Raw genomic sequence first — 22684 nt, 5'->3', positions numbered from 1 at the left:
TTTAGCTGACTAAGTGGCAGTACAAGACAAACAAGCCAAAGGCACACTTGAGTGGAACAAAATACGTTTAATTCTTCATGCAGCCAAAAGGAAATTCATCTCAAAATATTCCAAGAATCAATTATTCAGCCTTGGCTTCATTTGAGGTCAGTGGTTTTATTTTATTTTTTTCTCCAAAGATGATCATTGTCATGATAAGAGCAACACAATAATACAACAACATAGCATGTAGCTGAGTGCCGAAGGTGGGCTTGGCCCAGTTGACTCCCCTCGTTCAGGTGGAACTTTGCAGGCCGCAGCGCCTCCTGAACTCCTGACCTCGCTCGTGCAGCCACTTGTTGCCCACTGCGGAGGCAAGCCACAAGTACAATTTTTAGAGCATGGATGTGGATAGTGGCACCAAAAAAAAAAAAATCCTTTTGTAGGGTTCGTGAATGATTCCAAACGCCCCATTCATCCCTGAACGGAACTGCTTTATCCTCACAAGGGTCCTGGGTGTGCTGGAGCCTATCCTAGCTGACTTTGGGCAGTCGGCGGAGTACACCCTGAACCTCTTGCCGGCCTATCGCAGGGCACACCTTGACAAAACAACCATTCACAAACGCAATCACGCCCAAGGACAATTTAAGCGTGTTCAATTTACCCTACCATGCATGTTTTTTGGGATGTGGGAGGAATGAAAAGAAAACAAAAGGAATGGTATTTGGTCCCAGTGGCCTTTGTGCATCCCATCCTGCTGACCTGGGCCCCTGGCTCCTTAGCTAAAGTCAACAGCCTCAAACTTGCGTTACCTTGTACTTTCAGATAGTTTTCAATACGTATAAGTGAGGGGGGTGGTACTCATAGTATGACATTTAAGGATTGGAACCGACAAAGTATTTTCCAAACCAAGTACTTGCTTTAAAAAATACAAATAAAGTAAACAAGCAGGTATTCGCTTGCCGACATTGACGCCTCACGACGCTCCTGTCTTCGGTAGTCTTCGGAAACACTCGGCAACCACCGGCTCAAACTCGGGATCATATGCTCGTCTTCGGTTTTGAGATCACGTATGATCACGCGAGAACTGAGCCTCGGAGGACTAATGTGTGGATTCTGGACAGGTGGTGCAACAATGTATGTATTTCCAAAACTCTTACCGGTAAATGGACGAGTTTTTCGTGGAGTCTGCCAAAAGGTAAATCATATTTTAAGTTGAGAAAACTCCTAGTTTGGTGAGCTCAGGTGTTTGTTTCCTCGTCGCTTCCTGCACGTCGAGCACCAAACAGCAATTGTTTGGCTTGTTGTCTGTGATCAGTAATTTGACTTGATCAATAAAGATTATCAAAAAGAGCACGAAGCAGCAAGACGGCCACTGCCTTTCACCTCCTTTTTTTCCGTTTTACTTTTATTGTTAAACGTTAGTTAGGTGTAATTAGGTTTTTTTTACATGCTTTTAGGTTTAAGGATTATTAGTTTTGTATTGTTTTTTGCAATATGCTGTATTTGTCAAGTGCCAAATGAAGAAAAAAAAATTATTTATGTATGTTGGGGCACAAGGTGATGACTGTCTTGTGCAAACTCACCCCACTTGCTCCCCACCAGGACGGGACAGGCGGCGTGTTGGGTATCGTAGTTTCCCTGTCCGTCATGCAGAAGGTTGTACCAGAACACAGCCGAGCCCTGGACATAGACGACTATGCCATCAAAACCTGGAAAAAGCATTTACACTTCCAGGCACGCACCAAACACTTCATTAGGTACACCCTTGCCTGAACAACCTGATGACGTCCGACCACGTTGCGTTATTCCCGAGACATGTTTTTGAAATTTGAATATTTTTTTTATGTCCCACAAGCTCAGCCAAACCTTTGAAGAGTCCAGTTGACTGTGTACCCAATAAAGTGGCTGCTGTGTGGACCACGTGCGTATGCGAAAAGAAAAACAAACCTTGATGGGCCAGGCAATCGCACCCACTTTGGGGAAGACGGTAGCGCCCCCTGCCTGCACGTCACTTAACTGCAGCACAAAGTTGAAGCCATGAAAATAAAAACGTAGCAACGCTTTTTCTTGATGAAAATTGAGATCCAAGGAAGTGTGCTTTACTGACGTAAAGGAGCCAGGTGGCGATTCGGTTTCCTGTGCCCAGATGCGCGTAAGGCTCAACACTTTCATTCACTGAAAACTGAATAACATACCACTCAAAAACTTGCATAGATTTTCGATTTATATGATCGATTTAGCTTGTATTTACCCGTTGAAAGTCGACATGAGGTTCGTACTGTCCTCCGACGCCGTAGTTGGCCACCTGCACAAATTTGAGCACTCGCAGTTGAGTTGATTTTTATTGATTTACGTCGAAGGTGAGGAGGTGGATGTGAAGGAACTTGTCACCTGCAGGTCCTCTGCGGTGGACACGTCCAAGCCTGTGATGTCTCCCATTCTCCTGACCATCCTGCCGACCCTCTCGTGGGCCTTGTCCTTCAACCAAGCACTGCGGAGGAAGAGCGCGTGAGTATAAGTCTACACACCCCTGTTCAAGTGATAGTATTTTTGTAATTTGAAAACCTGAGACAAGGGATTTGAGTTTCGTTTTTTTTTTTTTAATCATCTCCATATCTCTCTTGGAAACAAACTGAACGGGGAAGGGAAAGAAAACGGAGAATGTGGTTGTACATGGGTGCACACCCTCACGCACAACTGCCGGTACAGATTTTTGCCAATCTCGTTTTTTGTTTTTTTTCCCGCACCATAAGCAACAGCATCCACCTTTAATGTTCCTTTTATTTATTTTTTTATTGTAAAGCATTGAACAATACCTTGAAATGAAACTGTTTGATGATACTTTATCTCTTTTTTTTTTTTTTCATCTAAGCCCACACAAGTGCCACCCCCACTGCCCAAGTGTCTGTGCATGTGTCCATTTAGTCATCCTTACTTTTGGGAGACCCTGGTGCGAACCGGGTAAGATTTCTCTGTCTTGCCATCTCTGACTTTGGAGCGCATGAGCTAGCTCAGCCATCACACGATTGTTCGACAAGAGACACAAAAACACGTCAAGGCAAGGCAAGTTTGGCAAAGAGCACAAAGATTCCGATCACTGCTGGGGTCAGGAAGTGTTAACACCGCAGAGGAAGCAATTTTGTCTTCCACCTGCAAAGATTTGCATTTCCCACATGTGATCGGGGAGACACTGGACATAAAAAGAAACGCATAGCGGGCTTACTTTGGGTTGAGCCAACGCTTTGTAGATTGCCATGTCCTCCTCCGACACGATGTCGTAATAGCGGACGATGCGGGGCTGGTCCCACAGCTCTTCCTCTTTGACGGGAGCGATCAGGAGGTTGGGATGGCCGTGGTTGTCGTGGTAACGGCAGGAGAGGAGGCTCTGTCTGAGCGGCGTCTGTCACAAAGACAAGCCGAGAGAGTACAGGGCTGCGGCGTCGGGGATTTTGCGGCGTCTTCTCACCATCTCAATGCTGTCGCCGCGACACAGCCGCTCGTACACGTCGTTGTAGGGAGCGCGACCCTTCTTGAGCATCTCCGGCGTCACCTCGCCCGTCTGCTGTTTCGCCAGGTTTTCCTCAAAGTACTTGAGATTCTGCTTGGCCCGCTCGTTTTCCGGATCTAAAAGCCAACGCCAGCGGATGTTCCGCTTCAGCGGTGCAGAAGTTGAGCGGACGTTTTCCTTTTGGTCGACTCACCGATTTCCAGCAGCCGCTTGGTGGACACCAAGGCGGCTTCCAGATCTCCTTGCTTGTAGAGGACGAAGCTGTGGTAGTCCAGGAGGATGACGGCGTCCACGATTTCGGGCGTCTCACCCTGCTCCAATTGCAGGAGAGCTTGAGCCATCCACAGCTCGGTGTGGTAGAAGTCGTCGTCCCCGTACGCCGCCATGCCCACGTCGTAGCAGTCGTCCACCGTCAGGCTGCTCAGGAGCAAAGCGGTTCCTGTTTTGGGGGCGAGGATTGGACTTAGGACTTCTGGAGTCTGGGTCTATATGTGCTAAGTTGGTCTTGGAGACAGACAATACTTTGGCTCCCGCACATTCGCGGCACGGCATGAGCATATCTACCCCATTTGCAGTTTCTTTTTTGAGCCAATCCTCCAAATCCTGCGCTCATTACAGCAAAAAAAAGTCATTGCTGCCCACTCTCAGTAAAATTTTTAGAATTGTAATATAAGTAGTTTGAACCGGGTGTCGCCCGCTCACCTGGCAGCTCCCCTTTGGCCATGGTGTCGCTGTCCAGCTGATAGGTGTCCTGCAGCCTCAGGAGGGCTTCGGCCCCGCCCGTCTGGTCACCCTCGTCGGGGAGGTCCTCACTCCTGGAGGTCAGGTTGGACACGAAGCCTGAAACGCAAAAGCCGCAGCGTCCAAACCGACTCGTACTTTTTGGAGCGAGCGTTCGGGCTTCGGGACGTTTGTGTGTTTTCACCGTCGGATACGTTGCTGCGCACCAGCATCTCCAGGGCGCGCCACTCTCGGTTCATCCTCTTCAGAAATTTAAAGGCGTTCACGGGGTGGCTCAGGAAGCGTTCGGGATTTTTGATGACAAAGGCCGACATGTTGGCCAGCCTCTCAGACCACCTGAGTACACGCGCACACACACACAGGAAATTATCTGGTCAGTGTGACCTCCACCAGATGCGAACGTATTGATGCGAAAGGTGGTTTTGGACCTTTTGACCCTCTCCAGTTTGTTCTCCTCCGCTTGGATGTAATCGTCCAGCGAGGCCAACAGCTGCTGCTCCGTGTACAGCAGCTCCGTCATGCGACCTCGTAGTTTGGTAATGTTAGTGAACGGAAAGAAATAGAATCGCAAATAGATGCCACGGGAATTACAGTAAGACGGAGAGGATCCTAAAGCATCAACAGCATAGATGACATGCTGGGGTGACCTACCATCACATTAACAAATGCGCGACCAGCACTTTACACAAACGTGTCAGGACAGTACGGTACAAATAGTACCTCATTATTTTTAATAATAGTGATATTATTGAAGACTCACCTATGGAAGAGTAGAACTCATCAGCAGCCAATGAGAAGCTGATGAGAATCACCAACAAGCAAAAGACTGCCATGTCTAAACGGACAACAATGACTGGATATGATGACGGTAAGTAGTCACTTTTTTGTTTTTCATTAATCACTGTTACATTCATCCTGACAACAGGCACAAACGTGCCAAAATTAGACCACAGATTATATTCTCATCGTTTATGACTTGCTTATTTATTTTGTTAACCCCCACGAGAACATCTGAACTTTATTTGGGGTTTATCGAACACGGCTGCATCCAGAGTTAAAAGAGAGACGATCTTAGCCGTTTATTTCTTCTTGCACTTCTTGGAAAAAAAAAAAAAAAGCATATTTTTGAGATTTCTCTCAATTTTTAAGCTTCATCTTCCTCCCGGAGCAGCACATGCGCAACCATCTCTCTGCACATGACGCGCACGACGTCGACGTGTGTCCTCTTAAATGGTTCCACTTTGTCGACTTTGATCGTCAGTCAATAATCTTTATGATCATTTTGCCACACAAGCCAGAAAACACCTCAATTATTACCACCATTGCATGTTTGTCAAATTCATCACCCAAATGTGATCAATGCTACGATAAAGAAGCTAAAGATGAATTAACTGCATGTCGATTTTTTTTTTTTAAATAAGCGAACCATCGGGCCCACTTGATTTAGGACCAATTCTTCCACTATCAAAGCCTTGACAAAATTACAAGAATCGCTTGTCAAATTCGTCTGTTTCAATAGGATTAAAAGCCAACCCCTTCCCCAATTCAGAAAAAAAACCCCCACAAAGGTGACCAAATTAATTCAGGGATTAGATTACGACCTCATTCAACAGTTGAAATGAGGTGTCAAATTCGTATTAAGATTGCAACAAGGTTTGACAGGTTAAAACCGACTCGTGCAAATAATGTTCAAAGATTGTCGACGAGGTTTGACGCACCTGAAGTGCCGAAGTCAAACCGAGCAGCCCGCCGTTCGGAATCAACCGAAGTCTCTGAAATGTGTCCAATGTGTTGGATTTCCACTTATGACAGTTGCTGACTTTGAGTCGCTTCTGTGAGTGATCGTTGTGACGTGTCGCCACGTCTTGCTATGAAATTGCTTTTGTTTTGCTTTTGCCTCTTTCGGATTGCCTTACTGTCCTTTGATTTTCATTAACAAGTTGGACTGGAGTTTCCTGTCGGCTCAATCACGCCCTAGACGTAAAAGTACACAATGGCCGTGTTGTGAACCCAATCCTGAATCTACCACAACGCCATATTGGATGTGGAAAAAATACAATTTGATCAAATAAACACACACACTTTGCTGGTCGGATGTGAATCGGTTGATGGAGCTGATTGTCCAGCGACGGAAGGGGGAGCTATTCGAACCCGACTGCGAAGGTTCGCCGTCGAAGTGCCCTTGGGCAAGTTGTTGAACCTCCAACTGCCTCCAGGTCTACATTTTTAAATGAAAATCAGTTCAAAAATTGCTTTACGTGGTTAAAGAATGACTAAAAAGTCCTCCGATATATGTCGTATCTCCTTTTCTCCTATTGGATTACTCTACACACAATCGTTTGTGAGTTAAACGGATGAAATCATCTATTTCTAGATTCGCAGTTGCTCTCCCGACAGTGACGCAAACGTTTCAATTGTATTTTGTCGTATGCAATGGTCGCCACAAGCGATCCATCTAAAATAATTTTACTTTCTGCTTTTGGCAGTATCGTAACCAAATATGGAAAAACTGCTTGTCTGTCTGTAGGTCTGCTCGTCCGTTCGTCAATTGCATTGAATCTCTGAGTTGTTCCCCCCCCCCCCCCCCCATGTATCGTAATGTTAATAGTTGTACACAATGTTGTTGTTGTTGTTGTTGTTTTTTTTTTTACATGTTACAGTGGCGTATTAATTTTCAGCCAAATGCCTTTGAGGAATACAATATTGGGGTGGAGTAAAAAAAACAGAGCTAGTGTTTTGTCTATTTGCAAATAAAGGTCAGAGGTCATTTTCCTTCATGACGATGACTGATGACAATCTCTTGATGAGCATGTGAAATCTGGCACGTGTCAGCGTTTTGGGGGTGTGTGTGGAGGTGGGAGGGGGCTTGTCTTCTTTCTCATCTTGCTCTTGCTTTGCCCTTGCCTTAATGTCCGTCCACTCAGGAGCTCAGCGTGTGTCTGTGCCGCATCGGCTGTTTTGATGCCGATGGCGGAGTCAAGTCGAGCCAGCTCAGCGGCGTCGCAACCCTTGGCTGGCCTCCTCAGATACTGGCGACCTTAACCGGGGATGGCTCAAGGCGGATGCATTGTGTTGATCATCTTTACAAGGATAAACACACCGAGCAGAGGGTACAGGGAGTTGAGGGCGAAAATGTGGACAGACTCCAAAATCAGTTGTGTCAAAACATTTTTGGCCGGGTTATTGTCCATCTGGACTGCGAAGCGCTGATCAGTTCATCAGAATTCATCCTGCAGGCATTTCCAGTGGCAGTCATAGGCCCCCCCACCCCCCCTCCTTCGTTCATGACACCACCCCACCACAAGGTGACATAGTAGCTGTTTTTGTTCTTTTTTTTTTTTTTTAATAAAACAACACCACCACCTATCCCAGCCAGCTTTAAAAGCAGTTGCTCAGGACACTAAGCTCCTCCTCCTCCTCTCCCAAGTAATCCCTCCTCCCTCTTGCACCCCCCCCCTTTCTTTCTAATCAGTGTGGAGAGAGAGCAGCAGTCCTGCATGAGGATCTTCCACTGACGGCGGCATCACTTGCAGCATCCCCTGGACCAGCAGCGCGTGTCCCCAAGTCCCCATCACCATGGCGGCGGGTGGCGGCTCCCCCACGGCCGCCTTCTTGCTGTGCCTGCTGCTAGGCTCAATCTCCCTGCAGCTCGACACCGGAGGCACCGAGGAGGAGGAGGTGGCGGCGGCGGCGCAGAAAGCAGACAATTTGATGCAGGACGAGCGCTGGCGTTACGGCAGCCGCAGGACGGAGACCTGGAAGCCTTTCCGAGACGTGAGTCTTTCCGGCCCTGTGGCAAAAAACATGCGCGCTTGCTTGTTGTCTGACGATCACGTATTATGCGGGCTTTGCGTGCTTATATGTGTGTGTGTGTGTGTGTGTGTGTGTGTGTGTGTTTTGTGCTGCTGCACTGTGGAGGTGCAAATGTTCCAAGTTTGTGGGTTAAATGGCTGGCAATAGACGAAGCCATCTCCAATGGCACCTGTAGGAAAAAAACGAAACAAAACATCGCATCATTTTGCCGTAGAATTAGCAGTTTTTTCTCAACAATGACATTTTACCTCTTCAAAAAATGTTAATATATTCTCTGAATAATTATGGAATTTTTTTTCTTCTCCATCCAGTGAAAGGTCACTTAAATTGTGACCTTTCACTTTTATTTGATTTTTTTTTTTTATACTTGTGTAAAATCATAAAATGTTCGTCGCTGCTGTGCCTGTGCCTCCACGACAGGAAGTGGAGGTTTGTTTTGAATTTGCATTGCGCGGCGTGTCATGTGTTGTGCACTTCATTCTTTTTTTTTTCTTCCTCGCTTTCCTCTCGGGATGACTATGTTCGAAAGGTGGAGGACAGCGCGACCTTGAATGAGAGTAAGTCTCCCTTCAGAGACGGATTTTTTTTTGTTGTTGTCAAGTTTGGTTTGTTTTTTTAAGCACCGTCTCGTTGCTTCGTTTGTAGACACGGACGGCACCGAGGACCCGTGTCGCAATGTCAAGTGCAGCCGCCACAAGTTGTGCGTGGCGCACGCTTCCCAGAGACCCGTTTGCGTCACTCGGAAGAAGCTCGAGCAAAGGTACACAAGCAAAATATATATACAGGTATATATTTTCTAGAGAGCTCTTGTCACTTTCGGAAACAAATCGGTAAAGTTGAACCCTTTGGTTGTCATTGTGAAAATGTCAGAAATGTACAAGAAAAGGGTCCGTGTGATGAGGAAAATATAATTTCGCGAGAATGGAGTCAGAATTTTATAAAAATGCGATCTGAATGTCACGATATGAACCTCAAGATGATGAGAGAGGTTGTAATTGTATGAGAACCGAGTTGCAGTTTTAGCATAGCGAAATTTGAATTTGATGATATTAATGTCAGCGTTTCTAGAAAAAAAAACAACAGTGTACGTTTTTGAGAGTAAAGTTGGAACATTCTGAGAATCACATGAAACCACCAGGAATTTTTTTTAGCGTGAATGAGGAGAAAAATAATTGCACAGTCGGTTTTTGAGAAATCGCACAAGAATAACAGCTTCGTCTTAACATGGAAAAAGTTGGAGCTGTACAAAATAAAAAGTCATGTAAGTATTGTGAGGGGGGGGGGGGAAAGACCGTTCCATTTGTATAATAGTCAAGAAAAAAACAACTTCTTTTTCCCTCAGAATCCAGATGGTGGAGGAGCCGGGGAGGCGCGACCCCAACTGTCCCTCTTGTCCCCCTGCCGCCTCGGCACCCGTGTGCGGTTCCGACGGGCATAACTATGCCTCACAGGTAATCGAACCCCCCCACCCCCCCAAAAAAAAAGTGTCTTATGTTGTAGCCTTCCTCCAAAAAACATTTTGCCTTTTTCAGTGCGGTGGCCTCATGAATATTTCCACTTGTTTGTTTTTCAGTGTAAGCTCCAGCAGCAGGCCTGCCTCACGGGCAAAGTTTTGAACATCATGTGTGCTGGATTTTGTCCCTGCGCCGCCTCCATTACCTCCGCCATGGCCGGAGTCAAACCTGGTGAGAATCTTCTTCCTGTTTTTTTTTTTTTTTTTTTTTGACCCACGCGCAAGAAAAGCGATCGATAGGCAGCTGTCTTAAGAGATTCAACGCCACCCTTGGGACTCGGTGCTTTTTGAGTCTGCTGCATAATCCGAAATTCATTATTTAGAGTGTATACATCATCCATCACGGCAGGCCAACGCGATCGATCGATGGTGCACTTTGTGGAAACGCCGATGAATCAATTCGAAGGCAGAGGGGAAAAAAGGAACGCCTTCATTAGTATCTGCAGTTGAAAAGCAAACTTGATTAAATCATCGCCGGTGTGAAAAAGGAAGCAAGTGGACAAAACATTAGGAACAGGCATACAGTGAGAATAGAGTTTGGTTTATTTTTTGGATCTCCCTTTTTTTTTTTTTTTTAAACTTGAGATCAGCGACTCTCTGAGTGTGTTACAAGCATCGCCAGTGGCACCCAGACTGTCTCTTGTGGTATCCCAAAGAATAAATTCATTACATACAAATATGATTTCCACCAATTCAAAAGTAGTGCAATCAAACATAGGAGAATGTAGCGACATCCGGTTTATTGAGCTTTTTTTTCCACCCCCCCCAAAGATATATTTGTAATACTTTTCAAACTTTTTTTTGGGTGGGGGGGACACAACCCATTTTTCTTTTTTTGTTTTTTGTTTTCATTTTAAATAACCAGTATCACCGGTTATTCAAGATTTTTTTTGGGGGGGGGGGGGAAATTAAGAGAATGACCCTTTTTTTCCTTTTTTAAATGCAAGCAGTTTTTCAAATTTCAATATACATTTGAGTGATGTTTTTAGTTGTTTTCCTGAGGTGTTTGTTCTCCATTCCGTCTCCTTTTCAGAGAGCTGCACAGGCGAGGCGCTGGCCAGCTTGGGAAAGCGTCTCGGGGATTGGTTCCAGTTGCTGCACGGAAACGCCAAACACAACAAGTCGGCCAAGCCGGCGGCCGCCACTGCCTCAGGTTTGCTTTTGCATGCCTGCCTGCCAGGATTCCCAAAAGAGATAAAAAATAGCCTCAAGGTGGCAAAAATGCTCTGTTGGCGAAACTCATTCAATGCCACCCCCAGTCAAAATTGATCTTTGAGGTCTTTCACCGTCAATGACAGTGAAGGAGTGAAGTGAACAAAAAACAGCTAGCCCGTTTGCGGTTTGCAGCGCTGGAAAGGAGCTTGCTGGCCAGCTGCAAGGACTCCATGTTGTGGATGTTCCTGAAACTGGACGCTGACGGCGACTTGCACCTGCGGGCCGGCGAGCTGGCCGCTGTCAACCTGGACAAGTACGAGCCTTGCGTCAGGCCGTTCTTCAATTCCTGCGACAGCATCGAGGACGGCAAAGTCTCCGTGGCCGAGTGGTGCCTCTGCTTCTGGAGGGAAAGTGAGTCACGTGCTGCTTGACCCCAAAACATGACCTGCTCGTAGTGTACAGGTGAAAATTGTTTGCCTTTTTGCGGTAGAGCCGCCGTGCCTGGCTGAGCTGGAGAAGATCCAAGCGCACCACATGGCCAAAAACAAGCCGAGTAAACAGATTTTGACCTTTATTTTCATCTTTCTCATTTTGACCTTTAATTCTGCTTGTTTCTTCTTATGTGTTATTTTCCTATTTGTGTCTTAATTTGTCCCTTTTATGTTTTGATGTATTTTTACTTTTACGTGTGTGTGTGTGTGTGTGTGTGCATGCACAATAGTACGCACGTACATACCCACCTGTGACGAGGATGGCTACTACAGGAAGTGGCAGTGCGAGCAAAGTGGTGGGGAGTGTTGGTGTGTGGACCAACAGGGCGGCAGCGAGGTAGCCGGCACCAGAATGCGCGGCAACCCCGAATGCGGTAAAGACAACCGCAATAAACGCACAGAAAAAGCACGAATAAGTGAATACATTTTGGTCGAGCATCAAATATTCATTTTCCTTGTGCTTTCCAGATGAAGCGTTGGGATACTCCGGCCATTTCGGGAGCGGGGTGGGCTGGGAGGATGAAGAAGAGAAGGAGGTGGAGGAGGAGGAGGAGGAGGAAGAGGAGGAGACTGATGATGGAGGCTACATCTGGTAGCAGCTGCCGCAGGGAGCCCAAAACGGCGAGCCCCGTTCAGGGACAGCAAAGATGTCAGTAAAGGGGTCTGGATCAGGAGAGATTCCCCATAAGGAGGTGACAAGCATTCTATTTTTTATTTTTTTTGTCTTGGGTATTGCTAATCGCCTCATTCTGTATTCTGGACATATAATATGAACGCAGCAAAGTGTTAGCTTAGCGCAAGTACCCGAATGTTTGGGTAATGACAAGAAAATAATAAGGCCGACACACCCAAAATCAGTGCAGGTGCATTCGTGAGATGAACGGTCGAAAAACATGTTTCGGCGTTTCTGTCCATGCAAAGGCAACTGTTAGCAACATTGAAGAGTTAAATAAATGTGAAATATCCGGATGGAAAAGATTGCCAAGCTATGTTAGCTCAGCATAAAGACCCAAACACACATTTCTTTTGACGCAAAGTGTTAGCGTATTTATTTCACGCATCAGCGAGTCCGTTTTTAAATTTAAAAAAACATTTTGAATGGAAGCGTTAGAACTTCACACGGGACCTTTGAAGTGTTGCTCATTTGCATACACGCCATCCGCTGTACAAACATTTACACGCCTCGTCCATCCATTCAGATGCATATGTGGTAGACGCTAAAGTCTGACTTTGTAGCCACACAATCATTTATTAGTAACAAAAAAAAACAACAACTATGTTTATTGACCAAGAATTGCACACGGAATGTGATTTAGTGTCATTTTATTTTTTTTTGTGGACAAGCATGAAATGTCCACAAAATGTAAATTGATGTGCCTTCCACGCCATCCTTACTTATCGTAGTAGAACCATTTGTCAACTGAAATAAATAAACAAATAAAATAAAAACCAGAGCACAGTATTGTGTCAGAAATCAACAGCACAAAGTGGACATTTTAACTTGATACACACCAGAAGTGGGGATGGGTTCCGCAGCTCCAAAAGGACCAGCCTGCGAACGGTTCAAGAGCACATATGAGGAAACGTACAAAAATGTCATGCGACTATTTGTATCTATCAATTGAGAATGATGTTGTCAGTAGTTGAGATGAAAGGAAATGTATACATGCGTATCGAAAAAATATTGACACTTTGGTCAAGAATTTTCACTGAGCGTTTTTGGGGAGTGCGCCCCTCGGCCCACCTTCGAAAATTCTCATCCTTATCCAACTTACTGAATCAACCACGGCGGCGGCATCTTCGGCAGAGCAACAAAATGGACTCTCGGAGACGCTTGTGTTCATGCTGATAAAAAAAAAAAATGTATTCAATATTAATCATATGATACGGCAACCCCCTGCATAATGTGTAGTTTTTTGTCGGAGCTTTTCCACGCAGAGATGTCTCCATGCCAGATGTAAAGTTACGCTTATGGTGGTGACAAACAGAGTCAACTGTGTTCGCGCCCACAACGGCGCAAACATGCCTTTAAAAAAAATAAATACGCCAGCTTGCGCGCGTCTTGCAGTGCGTGGCGCTTTGAAGAGGTAGCAAGCTATGAATAGCCAAAAGAGCAAAGACTTGTAGATTTCCGCAGGCACGTGTTGAATTGGTAGCCCCCCCCCCCCCCAAAAAAAAAGGACAATAACTGTCATTAAACATCGCCGGCATAGATAGGTGGCCAAAGGTTGTGATTATTTGGATGAAAAATACACCATTTTCAGATCAGTTCGGTAAAAATAGATAATTTCCTATGTCAGATCTGCCATTGGCCCGCCGGTTTGGGCAATATTTGGCGTTGAAGGGCTGCGTGGAGCTCACCAGTTTAACTCGCCGGCGTCAGTCTTCTGAGCGATGAGGGCTTTCCAGAACTGGTGGGTGCTCTTCACCGTCTCGATGGCAAAGTCCTACCATACACGACAGACAATAACTGCCAGGAGGTAGGAGCACCTTCATTTGAAAGCGCAGCAATTTACACGTTTTACCCTGCCCTTGAAGTGTCCGCTAAAGGCAAATTGATTTTCGGCTTTCCCGTCAGGGACTTTATATCGCTTGAACCAGTCCAGCGTGGCCTCCAGGTAGCCCGGCTTGAGTCGTGCCACGTCGTCGATGTCTGTGGGGGACAAAACGCAATCGTCGCCATCTGCTGTGCGCCGCTTGACCAAACGCTCGCCCGTACCGTTAAAGAGCGCGGCCTCGGGGTCATCCGCATTGATGACGACGACCTTCCAGTCGGTTTCGCCCTCGTCGATGAGCGCCAGCGTGCCCAGGACCTTCACTCTGATCACTTCCCCTGCGGCGCACACCTGACGGAGGGAGCACTTGTATTACAACTGCAAGATCCAGCCCACCTAACCAAGGTTTACACACCCACTGTAAGACTTGTTGTGAAGGAATTTAGGCGTTTTATACCTTGTCCCCAATGTCGCATATGTCAATGGGGTCATTGTCCCCGCAGCAACCCGTGTCGCTGTCCTGGTGGTGAGGGTCCTCCCATGTCTGTGCCAAAACGAGACGCACGATAGTTAGCACTCCTCTAAGTGAAAATGTCCAAATTAGAAAAAGCCTCAAAACATTGACGCACACGTTGGACTTTTTCACCTCGGGATGTACTCACTTTTGTTGCAATTTGATTCATAGCCGCGTGTTGAGTTATGTTGAGAAATGCGATATAAGCTGTCCAGTGATGACTTGACACCGTTGCCCGAGTTTCTTCACTGTCGTACCATGAGAAGACGTCATCCAATATTTTGGGAACATACCTGCGGGATGGCTCCGTAATTCCAGATGTAGCCTTTGTGCGGGAACACGTTTGCCACGTAGCGCGGCTTCCCGTTCTTGACGTCCTGTTTCAGAGGATTGAGAGCGTCTTTGGTGGCTATCTGGGAAAACAATCAAACAACGGTGTCATTTATGAGGAGTATGGCGTTAACATGACATAAGATCAACAATCATGGACAGTACCTCCATCTTTGCGTTGGTCCACCTGGGAACCTCCACCACGGCGTGAAATATGTTCTGCCGGATGAATATGATCAATGAAAGAATGACATTTCGAATCTTGTTTTTGTGACCGGTGAAAATCCGATCGCGGCGGGATCTCGCGGGTGAGCGCAGTCTGGCTGATCTGCGGGTGGGCGGGCTGCGCCGCTGTGGGAGTGTTTACAGCCGACCTTGATAGTCACCAATCGAATCGGGTCCTCGCATTCCCTTTAATTCTCGACAGGCACATCAAGATCAAATTCAACAAAATGTCTTGAATTGGATGTGGTCTGAGCGGGTGCAAATTCCCATACAGGGATCATATCGATAGCAAGTCAGTAGCAGTATCGGATCGATACTACCGTGATGAGATTGGTACCATAATTTGTTTCCCTCTTACTACAGATTCTGTCAATGAAAATAGAGCCCATGTGATATTTTCTTTGCCATCAAATGTCTTCATGGCACAAATTTGACCTGAGCTGGGGTCAAGGGTCAAAGAAAATAAAAATAAAAAGAGGACACTCACCTGCGCTTCATCTGCAAAGACGGGGATGTCGTGGAAGGGAGATATGTATTGGCCCTCTGCGTTTTCTGTGCAAAGTAGATATTATTTTTTTCCCCCACCCAAGTGACAAGAAAAGCAGCAAAACGTGCCGGTTGACGACTTACTAAAAAAGAGCCTGTAGCCGACCGTGTTGGGTTGCCCTCTCGCCTCAGTGCTGAAGCTCATGGCGATGACCTCCCTTTTCCCGTTTTGTTTCCTCGTCCGTGGAGCGGAGACGCGCCGCCCTTAAGCCAAGCGTCGGCGGGCAACGGGCCGACCGACCACGTGACGGCAAACGTTCAAAGAAATGGCGCCGAAAGACGCAAGCTTTACTTCCACAGAGGCAAGGTTGTCACCCGGAGAGCAACCTTTCAGGCCTTCGCGTGCTCGTCACTTTTGGATGTTATTGACGCGCCGCGAAGCTCTTGAGACGCCCCTTTCAGACAAAAACAGATGGTGCTCACTTTGCTTGCTTCCAATGCACGCGTGAGCTGTAAACCAATTAGCAGGCCGGATTAGCTGTCTTCTTCCCGTCTCGGGGGTTTTGCTGCAAGCGTTTGATAACGTATTTACAAGCTCGATTTGTTTTCGTTTGTGGGCTGTGCGGCGTTTTCACGTTGCAGAATTCCATGGATGTGACTTGGAGCGAAATATTCATGTCGCTTTACATTAGGATTGTTCAATAATTTCCACAAATACACTTTGTATTAGGGATTAGGCATTTCTAATCACTTTGGTGTTTTTTTTTCATCCCCATCATGTAATTGAAATACTAGGAGCCCAAATATTTTTGAAGGGGTGGTGAGTTGACACAATTAAATATGATTTTCAGATAGGATGTAAAATGATGCAAAAACTAAGGGGTATTTTTGCGAAGGTGTTTGCTATTATTGGCATCTAGAGGTAGAGATGATTGTTACCCATGAAGATGTTTGGTTTTTCCACAAATAATTACAATTTTTAAAAATCTGCAATTATATTTCTGAAATATGACGAATGCCAAAGCACAACTATTTTAAATTCACCAACCTTGTTCACGCATTTCCATCAGCCACCTTGAGAGTCCAAACCAGTTCAAAACGTGACTAAGAACAACGTGACAAGGGTAAATCGGAGGAAGAGAAATACCTTTATAAAACCAAAAATAATAAATTAAGAATTAAAAAGATCCCATCCAAGTTTTGGTTTTCTTAATTCAGAGTTCATCCGACTCTGGATGCAAGCTTCAAGTACAAAGGCCCCTCATTTCCAAGCACACAAAAGGATCAAAGGATTTTTTTTTTAAGGCAACTGACATGCAGTGCGCACATGTTGTTCACGACTCCTTTTGGGATAAAATGTCAAATATGAGCGGCGACGTGAGAGCAGCTTGAGTGTTTACATCCAAAGGGTTGGACAGCACGTTGAGCCACTTGAGTGCCGGCATGGCCGACAACTTGTCCACTGGCATTTCTGTGAGATCAAACGACAACATAAACAGGTTATTCCAAGGAGAGCACGTTGCGTAAGATAAGATAACATGAGGAACTTGATTGCTGTGAAGAAAACAACTTATATAAAACCGAAAAATGGATCAAAACACTTGAATCGGACATCAGCTTTCTCTATTTAAAAAAAAAAAAAGAAAGGAGATCCGCTCCAACTGCCTCTAAAAAAAAATTGACATTTTTGTGTGTTGTCATAAAGAAAATCTCACTCTAGAATGTTTTACTGTTTAAAAACATTTTAAAAAAAAGATATGATGACAAACGACTGAGTTATTTGTCAGCACTCTTTACAGAGGATAAAGAATATATGCCTGTGAGTATTGTTAGTGTCTGTCCACAACACTGATGCTATTTGCTAGCCTGGCTTTGCCAATGCCCGTTACATGTTCAGATTAAGCTAGCGCGCGTAAAGCCAAAGGTATGTGGTTGTTTAAACTAGCCAAGGTGTAATGAATTGCCCATTACCGGTGATGTTGTTCCCTTCTAGGTTGATCCGCTCCAACGTGGCAATTTGCGTGAGCTTCTCAGGGAACTCCGAGAACTTGTTATTGGCCAAGTTGATGCTGATCAAGTGCCTCATTTCCTCCAACGAGTCAGGCAGTTTGCTGAGAACGTTTCCGTGCAAGTCCAGTTCTGAAAATATATATATATTTTTTCCTTCTTTTAAATCCGTCAATCAAGGGAGCTACTGCTCGGTGACATTTGACTGTACTGTAAATTGGGCACCTCTCAGTTGAGTGAAAGTGGAAAAGAACTTGCTGCTAATGGCCTTCATCTCATTATCCGCCAGGGTGATGACCCGGATGTTCTCCGACACGCTGCTGAGAACCTTGAAAACGCCTTCTGGGAATGAGATGAGCTTGCAGTTGGACAGGTCTGCAGGGAGAGCAAGAAAAAATCAAGCGCACAAGTTCAAATGGGGGTTCCGAGAGGAAAAGAAACGCATCCTCTGCTGGCCTCTGCAGGCTTGAATACAAATGGCACCCAGGACAGAATACACAAATGGAGTACTGTACCTTCAGTTAGGAGTTAAATTCGTTCTTTTCCAACCCAAAGCAACAAAAAAAGCCTGCACTTACCCAGGTGATCTTTTCCTTCCTCGACGGTTGCGTTGACCCGCCTAGCCACGTTAACCACCGCCTCCGCCATTTTGTGATGTGCCTATGGCAGGTCACATTCCATTTAATTATACCTCACAGAAAATGTCATTTTTCATACCCTTACAAATGAAGTATATGTGTCCTGAATGAAATTCCGTGATTTGGAACAAATTTTCTGACGATTCTAATTACAATGATTAAATGCATATGATTTTTATTGGATTGTATACTATTCCATTCCCATGCAACCCAACACAAATTAGTGTCTTAATGGTAAAGCTGTGTTAACTGTTTACCATGAATCTCGCAAGTGAGTCGTCCAAGGCGGAAGTGCATTTTCCTAATGGCCGACAGGGGGAGCCACTATTGATGAGTTAAAAATGGATCTACTGTGTTCCAACTGCCGAACGAGTTGTCGTCATAAATGTCACGACTAAATGTGTACCCCCCACTAAACATGCATTATCGTTTCACGTAAAACACACACAGAGACAATGCTGGGGGATTTTAATCAAAATAAACTCGTACTCTCATAGACTAACTACAATGACAATGATTTTGTGTGGCACTTGCTGCACATCACTGAGGAAATTAGTTCCAACAGTCGCATTAGATGGCGCTCATTTAAAGCCATGATGAGGTACATACAGGAAGTATATTACGAGTATTTAACGAACATTTGAAGTTAAAAGGAGGAGAGATTAACGTACCCTGACAATCCTGTTCCGGAAGTTAGTCGGTAGGTAATGATACCTCCCTTGACAAATTTGACGTGTGGTATTTTTAGCTCAGTCGAGAGGCCAAATCAACCGAATTGTCACCGGATCGCGAGAAAAGATGTCTAATAACGCAATAAAGCATACTCGCGCGATAGTGTGTGTTTAATTTGGAAGCCAGGATACTACATTTTAAAAAACAACAACAAAAAAGCCGGCTATGGTATCGGCATGTGGTAAACAGCTTCGTAAGCGTCAAAATTGCGCAAAATAATCGCAGCCCGATAAACAAAACGATTTCATTTGATTTTTTTGTTTGTTTTTCTACAAAGACCTCAACAACATATTTTAAAATCTAACAATCAAAAAAATAATTGTAATATATTTTGAGTATTTCTGCTACAGTCGTCCGGTTACACAACTTGAATTCACAAACTTTTCCGCAAAGAAATTTAAACTTAATTGTAAATTTCCTACTTACCGTAATTGTATTTCCTACTTGAGTTAAATTCATCCTACCTGTCAGTGCTGGTCCACTTCTCTATATTACCTTAAGCCTACTTACTTTTGCTCTGACCCTATGGAACATTTGTGGTTAGTCAGTGAAATGTATTCACCAGGCACTCTGGTAAATAGTTCTGTGTTCAAAACCTTACAGCATTTGCTAGATTTCCCTCCACCCCAATGCTTTTGTTTTGAAGCCGCACGAGTCATTGTGCCTAGCCTGAACACTCACGAGAAAAGTTGACCTTTTTCTCTCCTTTGTGTTGCGACCTTTCCGTCATGACGTCGCAACATGTCAGACTGAGCAAAAGCTCCACCATTGTCATCAACAAAATGAAGGTTAACGGGACAGAATCTTTGCAAAAATAAACATAAATATGGCCGTTTTTAATATCCACAATAAATATACATTAATTTACAGATCATCATACAGTGCATGGTGAAAGAAAAAGAGCTCCCCCATTTCCGGTATTAAGTGTGTTGTTTTGTTTGGTTTTAAGTCTGCTTCAGATCTGCTCACTGGCAGCCGCACTCGTCCACCATCATGTCCTCATGATGCCGAAGGAGCATTTCGCCGTTCTCATAGTAGAGCATACTTAGGGGGCTCATCTTGGTGGGGGCGCAGCATGGTGAGGCCACTCGGTTGGGGTGGTAATGTTTGAGTAAGCTCTGCGCAGGGAAAGAGAGAGAGGACACGAGGGAGGCAGGCATCAGTGATGGGATTATGCGGTTAAATCGGTTCAGCCGCTTGAACGATTAATCGGTTGGTCGATATTACCCCATTTCAGAATAATTACAAAAGAGTCCATTGGAAACATCAAGGGACCCCAAAATATATTATTGTATTCATTACATTTTTTTTAATTAATAGATTGGTTAATCAGTTTTCTGGAGGGTTTTTGTTCTTTTTTTCTTCAACAAATGTCAGAATCGCCCTCCAAAAATTCATGTCAGTTGGACCGTAGAAAGAAAGGAGGTAGGAGGGATGGTAGGACAGACTGAAGAACAGAAGGAAATAAGGAGATACGGGTTGTTTCTCGCTTACCTGCATGTAAGCATGATTGGTTGGGTTGAGGTGGACCCCCAAAGGTCCTGGGCAGGATCCCTCGCAGCGATAAGCATTGTATCTTTTGGGGAAGATGATCCAGGACCCCCAGCCGATGTGATTAAAATCCACGTGCAGGTCCACTCTGCGGCACAGGGACTCATTCGTTCGCCACTCTGAGGCACCGCTTGCCTGTTCCCTGTGACCCCGCTTGCTCCTGCGCCTCTTGCCGCCCCGTCGCACAGGCCGCCTTGTCTCCGCCGGGCTCAAGAACTTGGAACGCTCGGCCGTATGGAGCAAGCTGGCCTTGGCTTTGGGGTTCCGGTCGGAGCCGGTGTGCGAGAAAATCACCAGCAAGGCTCGGTCGGCCGGCGGGCCAAGCTCGGGGGGGGCCGCCTCGGCCTTCCTCCTTGCCCGTTTGCGCCGGACCTTGAGCGAAGATTTCTGCCGTAGCCAGGCGAGGAGCGGGCTCGTCATGTTGAAGACCCTCCAGCTGCGGGAGGAAGAGACCAAGGAGGACGGGCCTAAGAGAACCACCGGCTGCGGCGTTTCGCGGCAGATGTCCGACGCCCGCTGGCACTCAGGGCCGTGGTGGTACACGGCCACCGACGTGTTGGGGGCGCTCGGCGGAAGTCGGATCCTCAACTCGGCCGCCTGGATCCGCTTGTCCGACAGCAGGGCGTGGAGGTCGAACGTGGCTGCCCAGAGCCCGTGTCTGTGTGCCAACCCTGGTGGACAACCAGATACAAAACAACAACTCAGTAAGTAGCAAGTTTTGTCTGTTTTTGTTTGTTTGGTATGTTCAGACCAAAGCCATGTATCGTATAAGAATATTGTTTTCGTCCCATCTTAGTGTCAAAAAAAAAAAAGAAAGACACAAAAGTAAATATCATGATTTTGTTGCAATGCACCAGAGGGATGTGGGATCTAAAAGGCCAGATTACGGCAGACAATTTCGCATTCATAGTAGACAGGATGAAATAACTACCTCCCCAAATATATTGCATATGTGTTTGAGATTCAACACATACATCGAATATTTAATCAAATAAATAGAATATTAACCGTAATCAAACATGAACGAAGATAATAAACAAGACAAATAAAGACAGAAAACTACAAGTAGAAGCCATTAGTGGAACTAAATCTTTGATGCGATGGGGGGGGGGGGTATTGTTATTCAGGTGTGGTTCAAATTAATCTAAAGGATGAAAGAGCATCTTCAAGTTGTGAGTTTTGTGCATCACATGATCAACTTAATCCACTCAAATCAAGCTGCCTCGAAACTGGCTAAGCCAGCTGGCCATTATTTATTTTCCATCTCGGGCGAGTTGGGCTTTGTGCATTTCCTCCTCAGCCACACAAATAGGTACAAACACTTGACACCTAACAGCGAAATGGGAGCCAATGCCGAGTTAACAAATCCCCCTGCGCCTCTAATCTAATCAGGGCCAAGTGTGAAAAGGCAGGGGGAAAAAAAAGAACTAAGGACACTTGTGTAGTTGAGATTTGAGCAGGAGGGGGCGCGTCTGGCGAGATGCTCAATCAACAAGACCTATTTAAGCAAAAAAAAAAAAAAAACGGGGGGAGAGAGAGAAAGAGAAAGCGAGAGAGACAGGTTTGCTTTGAGAATTAGACTGGCTGATCCTCACCCCGAGTGGGATGTGGATTGTAGCCCCTCTGCTCGTCTGGCATCCCCCCCCCCCCTCCCAACACAACGCCCTCCCCTTTGCAGGAATGTCATGAAAAATGTTTGAGAGCAACATACCTTTGGCCATCAAACTCCTGACTGTGTCCGCTCGCCTCTCGGCATCTTGCTCGGCCGCATCCGACGCGTTGGCCTTGAAGTTGCGATACAGGTGGACCATGTAGGTGGGCAGGATGTGCCCGCTTCCTCCAGCTCCGGCTCCTCCGGCGGCAGCTCCGCGCTCCCGCACGCCGTGCGGCCGAGCGGCATCGCGGGCGTGCCGCAGGTGGACTGCGCGGCTTGGCTGGTGCTGCTGGTGGAGAAGGAGCAGGAGGAGGAGGACCGGCAACAGCGGGGAGGCTCGCAATGAGCGCATGTTGGCCCACGAGAGCAATAACAACGATTTTGGCCCACATGTCCAGGGGTGTCTTATATACCCTCAGACGCCCCCCTCCGGTGCATCGCGGACCCCCTGCTCACCCCCCTCCTTTCATGTTCCACAAGTAGCTGAGAACATTAAAGGAAGTTGACATGCGTCCTCAAGACGTGTTACCTGACAGCTCATCAGCCATTCAGCTGCTAATGAGGGCGCCTGGGTGAGATGGGGTGCGTGTTTACAAGCAGGTCACCCGCCCCCTCTACGGGGGGACCCCCCCCCCCGACCTTGCACTCGGTTTTGCCATTAGAGCGAAGGAGGAGTGGCCAAAGTTTTGCACTCAGTATAATTGAAATAAATATATGTAGCAAATGGGCTTCCACTCGCATTGCGCTTTTCTACCTTATCTACTCAAAAGCGTTTCAAAACTGGTTATCCATTCACCTACTGATGGATGACACTGCACCAGGATCAACTGGGGTTCAGTATCTTGCTCA

General features: G+C 46.0%; 5 protein-coding genes across 13 annotated transcripts; 1 reads left to right on the top strand and 4 right to left on the bottom strand.

Annotated features, from left to right (window-relative positions):
* Window positions 1-47: 47 nt before the first annotated feature.
* On the bottom strand, window positions 48-6161 carry LOC147190085 (prolyl 4-hydroxylase subunit alpha-1-like). Of its 2 annotated transcripts, XM_086139178.1 has the most exons (16): window positions 5950-6161; window positions 4992-5066; window positions 4660-4756; window positions 4416-4567; window positions 4193-4330; window positions 4055-4093; window positions 3684-3929; window positions 3449-3606; window positions 3206-3382; window positions 2918-2988; window positions 2374-2473; window positions 2234-2287; window positions 2090-2164; window positions 1930-1998; window positions 1566-1662; window positions 48-345 (listed from the first exon to the last, which is right to left on the bottom strand). In XM_086139178.1, the coding sequence occupies exons 2-16, from the start codon at window positions 5062-5064 to the stop codon at window positions 275-277; spliced, it is 1617 nt and encodes a 538-aa protein (XP_085995304.1). In that variant the 5' UTR covers window positions 5065-5066; window positions 5950-6161; the 3' UTR covers window positions 48-274. The 2 variants fall into 2 exon arrangements, with proteins under 2 accessions (XP_085995304.1, XP_085995305.1); XM_086139179.1 differs by lacking the exon at window positions 4055-4093 and having other exon boundaries at window positions 5950-6159.
* On the top strand, window positions 2343-15319 carry LOC147190084 (testican-2-like). Of its 3 annotated transcripts, XR_015104147.1 has the most exons (12): window positions 2343-2490; window positions 7704-8005; window positions 8574-8601; window positions 8690-8804; window positions 9387-9495; window positions 9618-9729; window positions 10591-10710; window positions 10905-11123; window positions 11203-11265; window positions 11434-11577; window positions 11672-11895; window positions 13504-15319. XR_015104147.1 is itself a non-coding variant. In XM_086139180.1 (11 exons), exons 2-11 carry the CDS (start codon window positions 7808-7810, stop codon window positions 11797-11799), a joined length of 1236 nt encoding a protein of 411 aa, XP_085995306.1. In that variant the 5' UTR covers window positions 2343-2490; window positions 7704-7807; the 3' UTR covers window positions 11800-12663. The 3 variants fall into 3 exon arrangements, 2 of the variants coding, with proteins under 2 accessions (XP_085995306.1, XP_085995307.1); XM_086139180.1 differs by lacking the exon at window positions 13504-15319 and having other exon boundaries at window positions 11672-12663; XM_086139181.1 differs by lacking the exons at window positions 2343-2490; window positions 13504-15319 and adding an exon at window positions 4752-5099 and having other exon boundaries at window positions 11672-12663.
* Window positions 12510-15547, bottom strand: ppa1a (inorganic pyrophosphatase 1a). Of its 3 annotated transcripts, none has more exons than XM_086139185.1 (11): window positions 15398-15547; window positions 15255-15319; window positions 14708-14761; window positions 14506-14625; window positions 14156-14242; window positions 13923-14049; window positions 13729-13856; window positions 13565-13650; window positions 12979-13048; window positions 12716-12755; window positions 12510-12623 (listed from the first exon to the last, which is right to left on the bottom strand). In XM_086139185.1, the coding sequence occupies exons 1-11, from the start codon at window positions 15456-15458 to the stop codon at window positions 12595-12597; spliced, it is 867 nt and encodes a 288-aa protein (XP_085995311.1). In that variant the 5' UTR covers window positions 15459-15547; the 3' UTR covers window positions 12510-12594. The 3 variants fall into 3 exon arrangements, with proteins under 3 accessions (XP_085995311.1, XP_085995312.1, XP_085995310.1); XM_086139186.1 differs by having other exon boundaries at window positions 14156-14233; XM_086139184.1 differs by having other exon boundaries at window positions 13729-14049.
* Window positions 15548-16382: 835 nt separating this feature from the next.
* Window positions 16383-19244, bottom strand: lrrc20 (leucine rich repeat containing 20). 4 transcript variants are annotated; one of them, XM_086139189.1, is made up of 5 exons: window positions 19095-19244; window positions 17839-17920; window positions 17486-17635; window positions 17225-17392; window positions 16383-16724 (listed from the first exon to the last, which is right to left on the bottom strand). In XM_086139189.1, the coding sequence occupies exons 2-5, from the start codon at window positions 17906-17908 to the stop codon at window positions 16588-16590; spliced, it is 525 nt and encodes a 174-aa protein (XP_085995315.1). In that variant the 5' UTR covers window positions 17909-17920; window positions 19095-19244; the 3' UTR covers window positions 16383-16587. The 4 variants fall into 4 exon arrangements, with proteins under 4 accessions (XP_085995315.1, XP_085995313.1, XP_085995314.1 ...); XM_086139187.1 differs by having other exon boundaries at window positions 19057-19211; XM_086139188.1 differs by having other exon boundaries at window positions 19141-19164.
* Window positions 19245-19539: 295 nt separating this feature from the next.
* On the bottom strand, window positions 19540-22187 carry ndr2 (nodal-related 2). Its single transcript, XM_086138867.1, has 3 exons — window positions 21893-22187; window positions 20125-20852; window positions 19540-19748 (listed from the first exon to the last, which is right to left on the bottom strand). Exons 1-3 carry the CDS (start codon window positions 22185-22187, stop codon window positions 19596-19598), a joined length of 1176 nt encoding a protein of 391 aa, XP_085994993.1. The 3' UTR covers window positions 19540-19595.
* Between the last annotated feature and the right edge of the window lie 497 nt (window positions 22188-22684).

This window comes from Hippocampus guttulatus, chromosome 19 (genome assembly GCF_054856545.1).
Source record: "Hippocampus guttulatus isolate MCC_2025c chromosome 19, RoL_Hgut_1.0, whole genome shotgun sequence".
Classification (NCBI taxonomy): Eukaryota; Metazoa; Chordata; class Actinopteri; order Syngnathiformes; family Syngnathidae; genus Hippocampus; species Hippocampus guttulatus.
Note: the sequence above shows the minus strand (reverse complement) of the source record. Positions and strands in the feature narration are given on the sequence as shown.

Excerpts from the sequence above, each read along its gene's own strand:
- LOC147190085 (XM_086139178.1), bottom strand. The coding sequence starts at position 5,064 with ATGGCAGTCTTTTGCTTGTTGGTGATTCTCATCAGCTTCTCATTGGCT. Across the intron at positions 4,331-4,415 it reads GCGCAGCAACGTATCCGACG|GCTTCGTGTCCAACCTGACC; the intron begins GTGAAAACACAC and ends TTTGCGTTTCAG. Across the intron at positions 3,930-4,054 it reads AAAAAGAAACTGCAAATGGG|GAACCGCTTTGCTCCTGAGC; the intron begins GTAGATATGCTC and ends CCCCCAAAACAG.
- LOC147190084 (XM_086139180.1), top strand. The coding sequence starts at position 7,808 with ATGGCGGCGGGTGGCGGCTCCCCCACGGCCGCCTTCTTGCTGTGCCTG. Across the intron at positions 9,730-10,590 it reads CATGGCCGGAGTCAAACCTG|AGAGCTGCACAGGCGAGGCG; the intron begins GTGAGAATCTTC and ends TCTCCTTTTCAG. Across the intron at positions 11,578-11,671 it reads GCGCGGCAACCCCGAATGCG|ATGAAGCGTTGGGATACTCC; the intron begins GTAAAGACAACC and ends TGTGCTTTCCAG.
- ppa1a (XM_086139184.1), bottom strand. The coding sequence starts at position 15,458 with ATGAGCTTCAGCACTGAGGCGAGAGGGCAACCCAACACGGTCGGCTAC. Across the intron at positions 15,320-15,397 it reads CGGCTACAGGCTCTTTTTTA|AAAACGCAGAGGGCCAATAC; the intron begins GTAAGTCGTCAA and ends TACTTTGCACAG. Across the intron at positions 14,626-14,707 it reads GGACCAACGCAAAGATGGAG|ATAGCCACCAAAGACGCTCT; the intron begins GTACTGTCCATG and ends TTGTTTTCCCAG.
- lrrc20 (XM_086139187.1), bottom strand. The coding sequence starts at position 19,089 with ATGAATTTAACTCAAGTAGGAAATACAATTACG. Across the intron at positions 17,921-19,056 it reads AAGTAGGAAATACAATTACG|GCACATCACAAAATGGCGGA; the intron begins GTAAGTAGGAAA and ends GACCTGCCATAG. Across the intron at positions 17,393-17,485 it reads CACTTTCACTCAACTGAGAG|AACTGGACTTGCACGGAAAC; the intron begins GTGCCCAATTTA and ends ATATATTTTCAG.
- ndr2 (XM_086138867.1), bottom strand. The coding sequence starts at position 22,187 with ATGCGCTCATTGCGAGCCTCCCCGCTGTTGCCGGTCCTCCTCCTCCTG. Across the intron at positions 20,853-21,892 it reads CAGGAGTTTGATGGCCAAAG|GGTTGGCACACAGACACGGG; the intron begins GTATGTTGCTCT and ends GTTGTCCACCAG. Across the intron at positions 19,749-20,124 it reads CCAATCATGCTTACATGCAG|AGCTTACTCAAACATTACCA; the intron begins GTAAGCGAGAAA and ends TTCCCTGCGCAG.